At 40.2% G+C, this 17,806-nt stretch overlaps 1 protein-coding gene and 1 pseudogene across 1 annotated transcript; both read right to left on the reverse strand.

Annotated features, from left to right (window-relative positions):
* Positions 1 to 17,806, reverse strand: part of LOC127662303 (protein TALPID3-like) — a 108,836-nt pseudogene that overhangs the window by 77,807 nt on the left and 13,223 nt on the right.
* Positions 10,038 to 13,166, reverse strand: LOC127662235 (probable E3 ubiquitin-protein ligase IRF2BPL). Its single transcript, XM_052153343.1, has one exon. It carries the CDS (start codon positions 12,661 to 12,663, stop codon positions 10,726 to 10,728), a length of 1,938 nt encoding a protein of 645 aa, XP_052009303.1. The 5' UTR covers positions 12,664 to 13,166; the 3' UTR covers positions 10,038 to 10,725.

The following is a 17,806-nucleotide window of genomic DNA, read 5'->3' on the forward strand; positions in this document are numbered from 1 at the left end:
AACTCGGAGGCAACTGAGATTCGTCCTCCGCCACCCGGATTGAGGCAAGTCACTATGCCACCATGAGGACTTAGAGCGCATTAGGAATTGGGCATTCCAAATTGGGGAGAAAATAAAAAATTAAATAAAAAAAGAACCATCCAACCATACTTCAGAAGGCAAGCCACACACCGTGTCCTTTCTTGCAGCTGCATCGGAGACAGATGACAACCTTTGGTTTCACCACAAGGTCGTTGGGAAGGTTTTAATTACGTGGGAGTTTTGCTGCTATTAATAATGATGGTTTTGGTCCAGTGAGATCATCTGTGTTTGTTGATACAGGATCAAGGCAACGGTGGATACTAATGCAGACACGGTATCCTGATCCCTTAACAGCTCTGTGAAAGCATGTGCTTTCAAATTTAGGACAAGACAAGGTTGAGTGACTCTTCTTAAAAGGACATTAAGAAAATATGATACACAAAAGCAAGTTGAGAAAGAGTCAGTTAAGCAATTAAAAGTACTTTAAATAGCAAACCAAAAATTAAATTGCGGCAAACTTTTTTCAATAAATCAAAATCTTGGAATGTGCAAGCAGAATTTCAAAACGGATAGTTCAGACTTGGATTGAGATAGCTCTGATTGGATGCATTCAAAGTAGGGCTGCAATGGTACACAAAATTCACGGTTCGGTACATACCTCTGTTTTGGGGTCACGGTTCTGTACGGCTTCGGTACAGTGGGGAAAATAAAGAATCTTTCTTCAAATTATGTATTTTGTAAACACAATGGCTGATGGACAACAATTCTTATTGTGAAGGCTCATTTATACATGACTGCACTATGCATATTTCTTCAACTAAATTATAACACAAAACTTAAGAGCCTCTTATAAGCACATTTAATAAAAACATAAATAATATTACATTTAAAAAAGTGTAATTATAATAATTCTAACAAAATTAAGACGTTAGCAGTGCAGATTTCTGTGTCTTTTGCCTTTCAACTCAAATTTTTTTTTCAGGGAAATAAAAATATCCACATTATCAGAGGATAGACATTGACAATGTCCCAGTTCTTGTAAGAACTTTATAACTGGGCTGAAGCACATTAAGCAGATACTTAAATCCTGTGTTCTCGATGACCGAGTATGTTGACATATCTGCAGTAATGAATACTCCAGTGGCTTTCGTTTTTGCTTTAACCCTGTCTGAGCTTGCAGTGAGAGGCTGCTTGAAAGCCGTGGCGAAACTAACTTGCACAGGATGTTTATGCTTTGCTCCTGTAAACTCAAGAGACACATGTGGATGATTTAACTGCAAATGAGTCATTATGTTAGATGTGCCTCCTGCGACATACCCGACTGGTGAAACAGAACTGATTTACAGCCTTCATCAAGTATTACTGTAATTTATTGCAAAACAATAATGCTCCCAAACAACAGATTTTAGAGATGCGGTGGATCTTCAATCTCTGGCTTATTTAAGACCAACATGTTTTTGGGAAAAATAGTGAGCTTGCTAGTATAAACTTCACATGCATTTATCTGATCCGCAGATTCTAGTGTTCTGTGTGGCGCTCTGTTCTGTTAAGTTTGGTTTCCGTGTGGTTGTTGTATTTTAGTTCTACGCGGTTTGTGTTGTTCATTATATGTTGTTTTAAATTTGGTTTCACTCGTGCTAAGATATGTAATCATTCGTACCATACTGAAGGCCCTGTATCCATTCAGTTTGGCGTGGATACATGTACCGTTGCAGCCCTAATTCAAAGCCATTGTAAAATGCAGATAAATGCACACCTCTGACGGAAAACAAATGTGTTGCTGGATTGCTTGGCAACAGTAAACAGCATACAGAAAGGCTAGTGAAACAATTAACTTGAAGAGCTGTTGTTTTCTGATAATAATAAACAATATATATATATATATATTTATTAAACATCTGTGTCTTTTATCATAATTGTGCCTAAGAAAACCTCATATGAGCCACTCACACTAAAGACTTGCGAGATGTTTGCGTATAAGGCAGTAATCCGTTTAAATTTGAAAAAGTTTCCAAAAGTCATAGTTTTCCAAAGTATGGAAGAGCATTTCTGCATTTTTGAAAAGCCTAATTTTCATTGGAGAAAAAAGCATTCTAGTGTGGATGAATGCAAAATGAAGTGTGGGTGCACAACGAACATAACAGAAAGCAGGTGTCTCGAGATGCGGTTTAAAAAGTTATTGTTCTTTTTAACCTGAAATGGCTTCTAAAAAAAACACAGCATTTCTGCACAGGATGCTCAAAATCACAGAGAAACTGCAACGGTCAAACATGCCAGTCTAACCCATGTTTATGTAGAAAAACAGCACAGAAAGATGGGAAAAAAGTGTTTGTGTGAATGGCCCCTTACATATTGTAAAATCACTGTAACACATGGCCTAAATTCGGAGATGTGTTTGAAGTAGTTGTACGTCTTTAGCATTTTCAAAAGTATGAGTTAATGGAGACAACGCTGTTCTAGTGTGAAGGAGAAACATTAGTGTAGCGAAAGCAATGCGTTTACTAAATATGTAGACGTGGACTGTGACAGCACATTATATATTAATGTGGCAAGTTGCAAAATGTTTATGGCAACCTTAGACTGCAGTTAGGCTAATGAACAATATTATGTGCTTATTCCATTTGTTATTCCATTTGACAATTTATTGAAATGGAAACAGCAATATGATGAAAGCCTCAAAGTTTTGCATCGTGCCTAAGAACAACCCTTACCTGGGTTAAAGTCACTGTAATATACAGCCTCTCGTTGCTTATTGCATTAATAAACTACAGAGCACTTAGTTGAAAGATATACTCTCTCAGGGTACAGTGGATTGTGGATGATGACTAGACTGCAGAATGAGAAAGAATGAACGTGTGTGTGAGTTGGGGGGAAGGGCCCCCCGGTGGAAGATGGATGACAGAACAAGCCGCTGACTGAACTCGCTGCACTGTGAAAGCCTCAGAAACATGAGGCCACTCTGTTTTAGCAGAGCTCGTCTAAAATGGCTGCCAGTCATGTAAACAAGCCAGAGAATGAAAGGGGGCTATATTTCTCCAGTCTGCCAGCCAAGAACTGCACTGTTACACATTAACCTTTTCCTTCCAACCAGTCTATGCAACTACAAACTCAAAAACAGAGAGCTGAATGTCTTGTATTCAGCGGTATGTTGAAATAAATGTGATGAACGGCAAATTCAGGGATTCACCGATGTATATCGGCTGCTGATATTTATCAGCCAGTTATTGACCAAATGAAAACCATCGGCATATCGGTTAGAATGAAAATGCAGATATAACAAACCGACTGTTTATTTGTAATTAATTATTTACGTTTACATTTATGCATTTGGCAGACACTTTTATCCAAAGTGACTTACAGAGCCCTTATTACAGGGACAATCCCCCCAGAGCAACCTGGAATTAAGTGCCTTGCTCAAGGAAGCAATGGTGGTGGCTGTGGGGATCGAACCAGTGACCTTCTGATTACCATATTACCAGTTATGTGCTTTAGACCACTACACCACCACCAATGAAATCTAATAAAAATAATAATAAGCACAATATGCAGAATGGTAGGCACCCCAAAGAACATAGAATAAAAATGATGTATTACTTCTCATTCTCACGTAAATGTGGAAAAACCGGCATAAACCCAAGTGACAGTTGTGAAAGTGGCACTAAGCTATAGGCTACATAATGAGTGAAACCATCCAAATAACGGTATAATATCAATTAATGCTGCATGACTGATTTAATTAAGACTGAAATCGCAATATAGCTTTGCGAGATTACTAAACCTTAAAAACCTTTTTTTCAAAATATAGTTTGTATTTATCACTTCAGTCAGCGCTGTGTGAGCAAGTGGCGCCCTCTAGCGGTCTAGACGGCAATATCCATTATATCAATATAATGTTTGTTTGGTTAAAACACTACATTTTTTCATGAAGTGGTTGGCATTTCCATGAAATTGCTCAACATATGTATATTATTATTTTTGTTTTGTTTTAACATATACACTTCATACATGTACAATGTGAGTGCTGTTATTTTTAACTGAAAAAAAAGTGCAAAAGTATTTTAGAAGTACAAAATAATTAGTTTCTTATCAATCATCATGTTATCGTATTTAGAAACTTTTTAAATACATTTATCTTGCATTTATCTTTCATTGTTGGCTCTGTTTAAAATATTTGGCCTGTCATGCGTTCAACGGAACCAATACATTTTCAATGGAAATATTTTATTGTTAGAACAGAAAAAAAAAGCAAAAAGCTCTTTACAAATGCTCTTTAGTAAAACAGTGATCTGATCAGAAAAGGTGAGTGGCGAAATATCGGTATTGGCCAATCGTTTTTTGTTAAAATCGGTGCCGGTCAAATATTAGTGCTCAGTCAAACATCAGTCCATCCTCAGCCAAATTTATGTAAAAAAATATATCAGCATGTACCTTTTGTATGCACAATGGTTAAAGGTATAATTAGTCAAAAGATTTAAGTTTTGTAATTGTTTACTCACCCACATGTTGTTCCAAACACATGTGACTGTTTTTCAGTGGAACACAAAAGGAGATCTTAGGCAAATTGTTAGGCACTGTCAACCTCGGTCCCATTCACTTTCATCGTCTCCTCTTGTGCTCTACAGAAAAAAAGCAAGTCAAAATGTCTTTGAAACAACATGAGGGTGAGTCAATGATGGCACAATTTTCATGTTTGGGTGTACAATTCCTTTAAAAGGTAGTTGGATAGCACATGAAAGACTCAAAAGCTTGCTCCGATACAAAGATTGCTCTCTGTCAGGTTTTCAGTTGGTTCTCAGTTCAACACTTTAGATCAATCAAGTGAATCCATGCTTGAACAATCCAGGCAGCGAGCTTTCCAAGACAGACAGATTCTCCATGGTGCCCTTTAGTCCATTTTCATGTGCTCAGAAAAAAGCCTCCCCAAAATGAAAACGGAGGAGTAGGAGTGAAATGCGAGTAGAAATCAATTCCCTCTCTGCGCCTTTAATGTCTGCAGAAAGAGGTGGGGGAGGCACACACCCACTGTAGCCCGCAGCTTATTTGCGAGGCAGAAATGGAATGTCTGAGATTGCACACAATACGTGCCAAAGAGGCCCTGAGCTATGGAAGATAGTGCTGACATCATCATCTATAAATGGCTGTGCTCAAGAAGCACAGTGAATGAAAACAAAATGGGAATAACCCCATCGCACACAAACCCTCTCTGTTGGTGCTAAATAACAAGCACAGTCAAGGAGAGTTAAATGCCATTTCGCAGTCAGGGATGCACTGACGCTCTGGGGGAAAAGGAGGGAGAGAATATGTGGTTAACGGACTCGCATTGGGTTTTTTATATTTAAGAAATAGAACTTCTAAAATGAGTATAAACAGACAACATCAGGGGGCAGAACACAATATTTATTGTCAGTCTGTAAACAAGATCTTGCTACATGCAAGATAAATAACGCAATAAAGCGACACTGCATTGCAAAAGATATTTCATTTCAATAAACTGAATGTGAGAAAATCTTGCAATCAACATGCATTCTACTGACAGGCCTATAAACCAACATAAGGGGCATTGTGGAAAACCCCATATAGCTCCAAAACACTCACCATGTCTATCATAGGTCAGCCAAACAGATAGTTCCACCTGCACTAAGCAACATTTTGATAGTGCCACAGAGTCAGTGTTTATACTTTTGAGTGGAATCTAACTACAAATGCTCTGCAATGTAGTTGTTTCTGCATATTAGGCTGAGGTAGAAAAAAGTATTTTAACATCTTTTTTTAACAAAGAACATGCAAGATGTTCCTGTACTGTAGAAGAATTGTGCTGCAGCCAGCAAAACGTCTGGCACACGCAGGGTTAACACTGAACCTCTGTCTCCACTCTTTGTGTCCGCACATTCCTGAATAAATGATGTTTTGAACAAGGCTGTTACCATGGGCAATTGTGCACGATGGCACTGCAGCGTAACCTTTGGAGTGGTTGTATTTTTATCCGCTGGAAACTTCACCCTTGGAGGGAGGGGAGGAAGGGAGGGAGAGAGGAAAAGATAGAATGTGTGTGTGTTATGGGAATGAAGGGAATTGGAGGAGGGGAAGAAGCTGCTGGCTTCCCTGGCTACCTAAGGGTGGACAGACTACAGTGATTTTACAATGTGAACGAAAACAAATGTTCCAAAATAGGCAAGCTACGACAAAGATGCTTACCAAGAATGAAAGACATTTTAAATTCTGAGATGTTTGTTTCTACCTAAATAAAGGTGTAGTTTAAAAGAAATTAAAAGATTTGCATTGCAAAGGAAAGGATATTTCACATCAATACATTGTTTGTGAGAAAATCTTGCAATCAACATGCGATCTGCTGATGGGTCTATATACCAACACGGGGCATTATGGATTTTATTTATTCCAAATGGCCATTTAAAACAACCATGTGATCCTCTGATAGACAAGCCTATAAAATGTCTTGAACATTTCTGCACAAATCTGTCTGCCGAACTTACAACCAAAAAATAAGGAGACTCATCCATGTCTTGTAGTTGCCTGTGTAATAAGCATTCCATTAAAACATGTAGAATTTGACACACACACACACACACACACACACACACACACACACACACTCTTACACCACACAAAACATGTGTGTTGTAAAAAGGAAGTGACACCCGCACTCTCTAATGGGTGGGGATGGGGTATTTGTTTATTTTTCTTTATATGTCAGGCGAAACTTGAAACACCTCAACACAAGTCAGTTTTAGCATGACAATAGAAGCCCACTCCTGATCCAGACAACACACCTTAGATTCCTCACAGGCAGAACAGAGACAATATCACTGCAATGCACCACAAATCATAACTCCAAAAATCTTCATTCAATATACATGGAATATGGTTAAACACATTCTGCACAGAAAGTTATTTTAAATTAAATTGTATGTTTAATTCATTGCGCTCTCATGCAAACCCGTGGGATTTTCAGTAGTACTGTAAATATGTTCGGCAAGAACATTTGAATTTGGATGTATTATAAGGAAGCAATTGCACATTTACACAAAAAAAATCTGTTGGCTGTGCAGAATACCTTATTATTCAGCTCAAACCTCATGAATATCTCATCTTTTGCCTAAACATATTTATGCATCCAAGGGGAAAAAAACACATAAATAGGCCTAGAATTTGAATTCTGATGCATCATTTAAGCAAACAATTGTAATATTTTTGAACAAAAAACTTGTTTGTCACTGTGTTGCAATATACACACACACACACACACACACACACACACACACACACACACCAGCCAAAACATTAAAACTACCTGCCTAATATAGTGTAGGTCCCCTTCGTGCCACCAAACAGCGCCATCCCGCATCGCAGAATAGCATTCTGTGATTATATTCTTCACATCACAATTGTAGAGAGCAGTTATCAGAGTTGCCATAGACATTGTCAGTTCAAACCATCAGGCCATTCTCTGTTGACCTCTCTCATTAACAAGGCATTTCCATCAGCAGAACTGCTGCTCACTGGATGTTTTTTGTTTTTGGCACCATTAGGAGTAAATTCTAGAGACTGTTGTGTGAAAATCCCAGGAGATCAACAGTTACAGAAATACTCAAACTGGTCTGGCACCAACAATCATGCCACGGTCCAAATCATTGAGATCACAGTTTTTCCCCATTCTGATGGTTGATGTGAACATTAACTAAAGCTTCTGACCCGTATCTGCATGATTTTATGCACTGTACTGGTGCCACATGATTGGCTGATTAGATAATCACATGGATGATTTTTGGTGTCAGACAGGCTGGTTTGAGTATTTCTGTAACTGTTGATCTCCTGGGATTTTCACACAACAGTCTCTGGAATTTACTCCTAATGGTGCCAAAAAAATAACACATCCAGTGAGCAGCAGTTCTGCTGATGAGAGAGAATGGCCAGACTGGTTCGAACTGGCAAGGTCTATGGCAACTCCGATAACTGCTCTGTAACATTGTGGAGAGAAGAATAGTATGTCAGAATGCTATTCTGAAATGCTGGTTGGCACTGTTTGGTGGCAAGAGGGGGACCTACACAATATTAGGCATGTGGTTTTAATGTTGTGGCTGATCGGTATATATGCTTTTGAGACCCAATTATTTTGCTCAAAACTCTTGAATATCTCATCTTTTGATTACAAATATGTATGTGTCCAAGACAAAAAGGAAATGCAGTGCGAAATGTGTTATGAATTTCTATAAATGCTGCCATTTTTCAAATACTGCACTCTACTTAAGTAACGCTATTAAAAAATGCTTAACTAAACAAAAATGAATTTGCAAAATACATACAGAGTAGAAACAATAAATGTTTTGAAATGTACACAGCCTTTTCAATACTTAAGAGAAGCTATTTCATGGACCCTGTTTGAAGAGCTCATATTATGCTCATTTACAGGTTCAATAAATATGTGCATTATGCAAATGTGTTACATAATGACTTAGCTATGTCACAGAAGTAATGGCTGGATTGCAAACCAGGTATTTCAGGCAGTTCTGGAGTAGTGTTTTCTATGGGAGAGAGTAACTCCCTTTGGCGTGGACTTTGTGCTTTGTAAATTTGCCGACCTTTTACATGCACAAACAGCTATACTACACACTAAAGGAAAGGTAAAATCCCCAAAAGCATAATTGAGCCTCTTTAGATTATTTTGATCTAGAGGATGTGCACCACAGAATTCAAGACAGCTTGGCTTATGTACTGTTTACTGACCTTAGCATCCCCCCGTTATTTGGGACTGGATGATCTTGCATAGCCGGCTGCCATGAATGAATTGCGCCACCTTTTATATGTCTGAGCTTCTGCAGGGAGAGAACAAGCATTAGCTTGAGTCATGGCAACAGCCACGCACCAACTGTTTTCCCTTCACTAGCGCAGCCAGTGCAAGAGTACGACTGACAAGTCACATGACTACCAGCTGAATTCTAAATGAGGCACACATCCCCAGGGACATCTCAGGCATGTGCAAGCATTTTCCCTCTCTCCCTTTTCTTCCACGCATCAAAATACTCTGACACTGAGAGAGAGAAACAGGCAACAGCTCCTAAATTGAGCCATAACAGATTTAGACACAGTGTGCTGAGAGCAGGGCAATCATGTACTAATTTAATACCTCCTGAATATGTTAAACAGCATTTATCATGTGCCATTAACAGAACTTGTTGTTAAGGGAGTAACAAAATCAGCACACAAGCACTGAAGCTAGCCCATGTGACACCTGTCAGGGCATGCTGTATAACTTTATGCCCTGTGGCTGCATCAAACATGTCACTTTTTGGTCAATGCACCAGAGCTACATACAGTATGTCTGGAGCAAAAACAATGACATGAATGCAAAAGACACTGACAAAAACTTTGAAAGAGATATGCTTTGTGTTATCTGATCCACTGTTACACTAAACAACAGAGTAACGTGCTTCCTTGAGTTTGTCCTCCATTAATTTTAATCGGAGAGGGAAATGTTGGATAAAAACAATCAAAGTGGTAATGCAGTCAATGCTAAATGAACCAAATACATTCTCAAGTCGATGCAATTAACAAATTCAACATATGCAAAACATCAAAAAATGCCTCCTCCATACACAAGAATGATATTAAAAAGCAAAGTAAGTTTTTTTTTTTTAAGATGTCAAATTACAATGACCCGTTTCCTTAAGCGCAAAACATCATAATGTCAGCGCCTTGATATATAGGAAATATTTTGTGCAAATCTGATATGCATGAGCATAAATTTAAAAGAACTTAAGAATGTTTGTTTTATAAAAAAAAACCTCATTCAAACCATTCCTGCTCATTATAATAAATACATTTCAAATTAAAATAATTTAAAATAACTCCAAAAACATCATAAAGCTATTTTCAGAAATATAAACTGACATTACAGGTAGGCTAGTATTAAGCTAAAAGCGCACTGCAAACCAAATAAGGAGTGACATTTCTCATCCATCTAACAAATCAACACATCACAAAGAGTTAATATCAATGAATTTATTACAATTTACTCAGCTCCAAGGCACGTTACAAGTCTTCTGTTACTACAGAAATATGTATAAACAAACAGAGCATATAATTTGTCATTTACAGTATTTTTTGCTCTACTAAATCGTCCGTGCAACTTTTAAAGCGAAAAAGAGAGAATGAAAACACGTAATAAAATATAGCTATATTCTCAGACCACGGGACAGTACAAATTAAAAAGATCATACAAAAAAAAAAAAAAAAAATGAGACGACCAAGAAACAAACAATGCCCTCTCTTAGACTCACTTCGTTTGTTATACCTACCACAAAATGTGTATTCGTTAATAATATCATATTTAATTTTTTGCTTGGGATTGTACATGTAGATGTGGAAAATAAGTATGAAATCGAATAGAAACTTGAACGTAAACTGTAAAAGTGCCGTCGTTTCCACGCACACTCTGCCTCCTCCGACACATGGAGGAACGCGAGTGTCTCTGTACACTGATTTCTGTAACTTCAATATTTCACAACAAGTAGGCTGCATCTCAAAACGTAGTGAGCTACCTACCTAGGCGGCATCTTTACGCATAATAAACACGTTTGAACGCAGCATAAGCGTTGCGCACACCCGTGATGCCCAAAAATGCCGTCTTGGTATGCAGCTTACAAGGTTTTCAGACCTGTTTCTGATGCAGGAAGCATATATGTATATTTAAGGGTCTCTTTCTTTCTTTACTTTGACATCCCCGGCTAAAATGGTCGCTATCTCGCCTTGCATGAACGCCCAAGGCACGTTTGACCCTACCAGGGGACATTTCTCACCGCTGGGGCAGTATACCTCTCCAGTGGCCCCCTGCGCTTTGATGCTCTCCCGAGAGCACGGGAAACAGAATTTATGGTTGGGAACAGATGGGCACTGGACGAAATGCGTGTCTTCTAAACGTTCGTGGCAGATAGTACAACACAAGGGTCCGTTATTTGCCATAGGCGAGTCTGGAATGTTCTGATGATGCACCTGGTCCATGCCCTGATGAGAACCGGACTGAGAAGGTGTCCCGGTTAGACTGATCTCCCCGTTCCGGGAGGCTAAACGCCGCTGTCCGGACACAGAAGGGGGGGATACCGGGCTGCTACTGTTGTGTCGGTTGGACGTGGTTGAGTGCACGGAGTTGTTGTCCTTTGGTGAGTGCACGTTACCCAAAGTGTCTGCGACCGATATGAGTGCAGCCATGGGGGAATGTCCGTTCTGGGAGGCGGATTCGGGTGGCGTGGCTCGGCTGGAGTGGACTGATCCGAGGGGTGGAGGTCCGCCGTGAGAGGCTGTGAATGATCCGGATGCCATGGTCAGCTTGAGCGCTTCACTTTGACTCGCCATCCACTGCTGTCTCTGCTGCTCGCCCTCCGCAGAGTCTGGTTCTGGAGAGGCTTTGCGTTTACGCACACTCGTCCTGAGCGCGCTTCCCGATGCAACAGCCCGGGGCACGTTCACCAGCGCCGAGGGCAACAGAGGGCAGCTGGCGTCGATGTACGGCTGGGGCAGCATTTCACCACCGAGTCCTTCCTTAAAGAAACGCACAGACTCCGGTAGTAAATCACCCAGGAGTCGCCAGTCACCCGAACCGTGCTTTTTCTCATATTCCAGATATTTAAACCCAGAGGAAAGCCCTCTGCCAAAGTCTTTCATGCAGTCCTGGTACATCTGTTTGGCCACACCAGACGCACTGGAAAACACATTACCAGATCCACTGGGGTATTCGATGAATATTTTAAGTTCATAGTCCATGCCAGGCTTAGAAATGGCATCGAAAGCAAACACTCTGCCTAAAAGGGAATGATCTTTCTTGAATCTCACATCAAACGGAGTACAATTGGAAAGTGTTATCAATGTTTCCCTTACTATCTTGGGTTTGTTTGCCCAGTCCTCTGATCTGTTCCTCAAACTTTCACCGAGTTCAGCCAGAGCCTCTGCGTTACGCTGTTTCTCTTTCAAATCTCTCTCTTGATCCGTGCTGGACACGGAACCAGGTCGTTTACCTTGCTCTGACAGTCCGATGCTGGACGGAGCCGGAGGAGCTCGTCCGGTCAGGCTGTGCTGGGCTATAGCCGCTGGGCCGTTCAACAAGGTCTGTGGAAGCAAATTCGGCGGCACACTCATCTGACCCGACACTGCCAGTAACCCGTGGTTCCGACGCGAGTTAGGGCTCTGTCTGTTCAGTTCAGGTGGACCATCTTCAGATTTGGGGAAGCCGTTTGGTCCACCGAGCCCGTTGGGAAGCCTGTGTGCGCCAATGCTGGAATAATCAAAGCGTGATCGCTCGGTATTTAGTGCGTAACGGTCCAACCCAGGCTGCTGTTTGGATGCACCGTCTACGTGATTCAGCTGCACCGACTCCTTGGATGACATCCCTGCTTGCGCCTTCACCGCAGGCGTCGGTGCGGGACCCGGGGATCTCCCCTCTTGGAAGCCATGAGCTCGCTTTAGATGGCGTGCGGTTTCGATAACAAACTCGATCCGATCAGCGCCCTCGTAATTCACGCAACCCCTACACACGGGTTCCGTAAAATCCCAAATCATAGCCCACGGCATGCGCGGTAAATCGCACAGATAACACGACTGTCTCCTCGACGAGGAGACCTGTGCCGAAGACATGTTGAAACTGCGCTCCTCACGGATCTGCTATGCGCTCTGAGTTGAAATTTTGCGCGCGCCTCGCCACTCGGAATGCCACCTGGCTGCGCCGGTGACGTCAGCACCACGTTCCGCAGTTCTGTTACAAAGTGACAAGCCACTTGTTGCCATGCGAGTGCGCATGCGCTTACCACTCCCTAACAAATCTTCTGAATGGACCGAGAAACAAGCACCACCACGATTGCTAGTTTGCGCCCAGAATACACTTGTGTGTGGGGGAGAAAATCTTTTTTTTTTTCCACAAGGTGTATTCTTTTTCCGTGCTTCTTGAATGCCCATCAGCTTGATATTCTACGGTTTTATTTATAACGGCATTTAATGTGCTATAAAAAAAAAAGCTTACATCAGCAAAATTCATGCGTGATTTCTAATACCAACAAACTGTTCTGACATCATTTTACGCATTATGTTCTAGGACACGTAAATGCGCCGTGGTGGAGTGATATTCTTCAACATTAACTTTTGGAAGGGTGAGTGTGCTACATTTACAATCCCTTTAAATAATATTTTCCATGTCTAATGTGGCTGTTTAGATAAAGTTATTAAAACAAGTAAAGCTTGAAGACTCATAACTGAACCAGCCCCTAACATGGTTGCATTATAAACCCAAGCACTCCTTCTAAATAAACTAAAATACTATTATTTGTTTATTGCAGAAGTTTTGACACAGACAATAAGATAATTTGATTAAATCAAACTAAGCTCTTGATAGGTATGATCAATAAAGACTCATAGTTGAACTAAACAATTATATTTTTGTGTTTTGTACAGTAAGATCGGTCAGCTCCTCAGCGGTTTACCTTAAAAAACTCATTTCAGCCCGCCCCCTAAAGCCCCTTTCCCAGAGTCTATTCTCTGCTTAACAACACCCCACAGACAAGGCAAAAAAAAAAAAAAAAAAAAAAAAAACTCACCCTGTTATACAACTAGACATGGAAAACAAGCAGAGAAAGAAGTGAGGGAGGTCTGGAGGAGAGAAGAAATGCCATTTATTACAATCCCTGCATTCTGCTGGCACCGAACGAAGTTGAGCTCAATCCAAGCTGAAAAAATAAAACTACCAAGTATGGCCGAGGCATATTCATAGGATGTGATTTTTCTTACTCCACTGAATATTATTTATACAATACAAGTTAAGAAGTTTAAACCTCAAGGCCAAGGAGATAATATAACCACTATTGATATGCAAGCACATATATAGGAATGCACATACCAGCCCTTCTACGTAGCATGCAGAATGACTGCCAACTACGAAAGCTCAAAGCCAGAGACGATTTGTACCCTATTTGTGGTCTGTGCTTGTGAATCGAAGTGTAAAAAAGCCTGAGGCTATTTGTGCCCCCAAATTAGCTAGTCAGTCTAACAAGTCAGTCACTTGATTTAAAACGCAATCAGTTTTGAATTTGCAAATGAAGAATTCTCAAATGTCCTTGTGGAACAGAAGATAGACCAAACATGAAATGTAAATCTGTATAATTTGGGGAAGAAATATACTTAAATTATATTTTAATAGCAAAAAATTAAAAAAATTAATTACACTTGAAATAAACTTTTGCAGAATGTAGAGTCCAAATTTGCAGTCTGACTGTAAAGGTTATTTCCCCTCCTTTCGTTTCACTGTCCCTGCAGTGTTCTCATGAATACAGATCACCCACTTCTTTCTCTCTCTTTCTTTCTCTTTCTTTCTCTCTCTCTCTCTCTCTCTCACACACACACACACCCCCACCTACACACATGTGCAGGCAGACACACACACACACACACTCTGCATGGAAAGTTTTCCGTCTACAGCTTTCCAACAGCTTATCTTAGGGGTTAACTCTCAGCTTCCGCTAAGTGGCTGGCGGGCTGCCAGAGTGAGGGATTCTGGGAAAAGGCGAGTTTTGCCAAGTACAAACTGCCAACATTAAGCAGGCCTGACAGCCCCTCTCCTCCTCCAAACCTGGCAGCCATTCAAAGTGCTCTTTCATTTGAGACGCTGGCGGGCGGCCAAATGCATGCAGATTTACTTCACCTATTCTCAGATGGAGTCGACAGAGACCGCCCCACAGTTTCCATAGGAACCAAATATCATATAGAGCACTTGGTAACCTGCAGATGTATGGTTCTCACTCTCCTTGCTTGTTATTTTTTAAGGGCCTTCTTTTTTACCAAAGGACTAGTGATTTGAAAGAAAGAAAAATGTGAAAAGAACATTTTACATTTCCTGTTGACCATTTGAAATTCTTTTTAAATTCTCAGGAAAACAGCCAATATAAATGAGGCTTTCATTCTCAAAAACAGTACCTACCTTTTGAAAGGACACATTTGGGACATTACCCAACACCTCTTTTTTTTTCTCTCATTACAAAAAAGTACAGTGGCGGTACAATGGGACAGTGATAGTGTCAGATGGCAATTCCATGGTATAAAAATCATTGTACTTAATGATTTAAAGGCCAAGTGGTCATTCAGTTTCAAAATTTGGCAGCAGTCTTGCCAATGGTTTCCAATATTGTTTAGTAAATGTTATATGTTGTACACTCTAAACGTTCATATAAATGTACATCTTATTTGCTATTGTTAAATTGTCTATTACATATCAATATTATATTGGCCCACAGCCACCATGCTCATTAGATGGTTGATTCTCACTAAACCGGTCAAGAAAATGTCCTGGGGCCTGTTGCAACAGCTATACGCAAGTTACAACTTAGCCTAATGGCGTAAATGGGCACCAAGTCAAAATGTACGCACTACTTAATATGTGAGCATTGCACCATTAAACTTCGGTAGAACGTAACCCTATGTTTAAACTAAATATTTACGGAAGCCTCTGACCAGGAGTAATGGATGGAATAAAAAGTAGACTCATTTAATGGCATCAATGAGCTCATGTTTTGGTTGACAGGCTTCGGTCCTTTCAACATATATGATTGTGTTGGCATTTACACTCGTTTACATTTACGAGAGAAAACATTATGTAAAAAAAAAAAAACTTACCTCTACAGCATGAAACTGATCTAACGGTGCACTTTCCTGTGTATGCCGCCCGGTGTCAAGTTTCAACATATACGAAATAGATATTAAAATGAATAAATGTCTATTTTTCCAGCCTGTTGTATTAGTATTTATTTATTTATTGTCCCTTATTCATTTTAGGTACAGTTATTGAATTTTATTTACATATACCATTAATTAATTCTTCGTTTTTCAATGGGGATATAATTTATTACAGCTGACAGTTACGTGAGCAAACAAGGTTTGAACATCAACCATAATAAGATCAAACTGAAATTCATGGCTATTTAACACTTCTGTGTACACATTTGAAGGCAGCTTATTGGATCAATACACGTAAATGACATACTATGCGATTACGCAATTATTAAATTATGGAGAGTTTATGACCTACTAGTTAAGACTTGCCTTAAGAACAGGTAGTGCAACTGAATTAAGCACGACTTCTTGAGGTCACTAATGATATTTTACTCTCCATGGATTCCGGTACACCTGTTTTCTTAGTTTTGTTAGATCTCAGTGCTGCATTTAACACTATCGACCATAATATTCTTCTCAATCATCTAGAATTATGGTTAGCATCCAGAGTATGACCCTCCAGTGGTTTTCCTCCTATCTAAAAGAAAGGATGTTCACTGTAAATTTAGGTAATTTTTCTTCTATGTCGGCTCAATTACAGTCTGGTGTCCCTCAAGGGTCGATCTTAGGACCCTTGTTATTTTCCCTGTATATGCTTCCTCTGAGCTCTATTTTTCAGAAGTAAAGCATATCTTATCACTGTTGACGATTCCCAATTTATTTCTCAGTGAGTGTAGACAAGAATTGTTCATCTGAGAATGCCCTAAATTGTTTCAACTGGCAAACAATTTCTTACAATTAAATGAAGCAAAACCAAAGTTCTGATTTTAGGTTCCTCCATGTCCTCCTTACCTGACCTGGTTGCTCAGTTAGGTCCTCTGTTGTTGAATGTACAAGTTCAAGTGAGGATTCTTGGAGTGATTTTAAACTCCTCATTACTTTTCAATAAGCAGATATGTGCTGTTGTCAAGGGTAGCTTTTTCCTCCTGAGATCTGTCGCTAAAATAAAAAAAAATATTTCCCATAAAGATTAGACATTGTGATACACTCACTTATTACATCAAGGTTAGACCATTGTATCTCATTGTACATTTGGTCTCCCCCAAACTGCGTTATTCCACCTACAGCTAGTTCAAAATAGAACACTACAGACCAGTCCATCTCTTCCATTCATGGCAAAAAGACTTGAAAGGGCAGTTTTCAATAAAATCTCTGCCTATCTCTCACAGAACAAGCTGCTGGATGATAAACAGTCAGGCTTCAAAAGTGGACACTCCACCGAGACTGCCCTGCTGTCTGTCACTGAGTCGCTGAGACAGGCGAAAGCTGAATCCAGATCATCAGTCCTGATTCTGCTGGACCTTTCTGCAGCCTTTGACACAGTCAACCATCAGATCTTAATTTCCACCCTCTCCTCGCTGGGCATCACAGGAACTGTGCCTGACTGGTTTAATTCCTATCTCTCAGGTAGGTCCTTCAAGGAAGCCTGGAGAGGTGAGGTATCCAAGCCACATCAGTTCCTTAACGGGGTACCTCAGGGATCAGTGCTTGGACCACTTCTCATTTCTATATACACACAACATCACTGGGACCCATCTATCATTCACATGATTTCTCTTACCACATCCAAAATGGTCAGAAATCTAGGTGTATACATTTATAACAATTTAGAACCTAAATTTCCCAGACCACATCACAAAGACCGCAAGATCATGTAGATATACACTCTACAATATTAGGAAGATAAGACCCTTCCTCCCTGAACATACCACACCAAATTTAGTCACTTGTCATAACTAGACTGGACTACTGTAACTCTCTCATTGCAGGCCTGCAAATAATCCAGAATGCAGCAGCACGTCTGGTCTTTCATGAACCAAAGAGAGCACGTTACACCACTCTTTGTCTCTCTCCACTGGCTTCCGGTTGATGTACGTACCAAATTCAAGTCTCTGATGCTGGCATACAGAACTGTCACTGGGTCCACATACCTAAAATAATTTCTGCAGAGCTACACGCCCACCAG

Source organism: Xyrauchen texanus, chromosome 22 (genome assembly GCF_025860055.1).
Source record: "Xyrauchen texanus isolate HMW12.3.18 chromosome 22, RBS_HiC_50CHRs, whole genome shotgun sequence".
Taxonomy (NCBI): Eukaryota; Metazoa; Chordata; class Actinopteri; order Cypriniformes; family Catostomidae; genus Xyrauchen; species Xyrauchen texanus.

What these genes read in the sequence shown, in the direction of transcription:
- LOC127662235 (XM_052153343.1), bottom strand. Translation starts at nt 12,663, where the DNA reads ATGTCTTCGGCACAGGTCTCCTCGTCGAGGAGACAGTCGTGTTATCTG.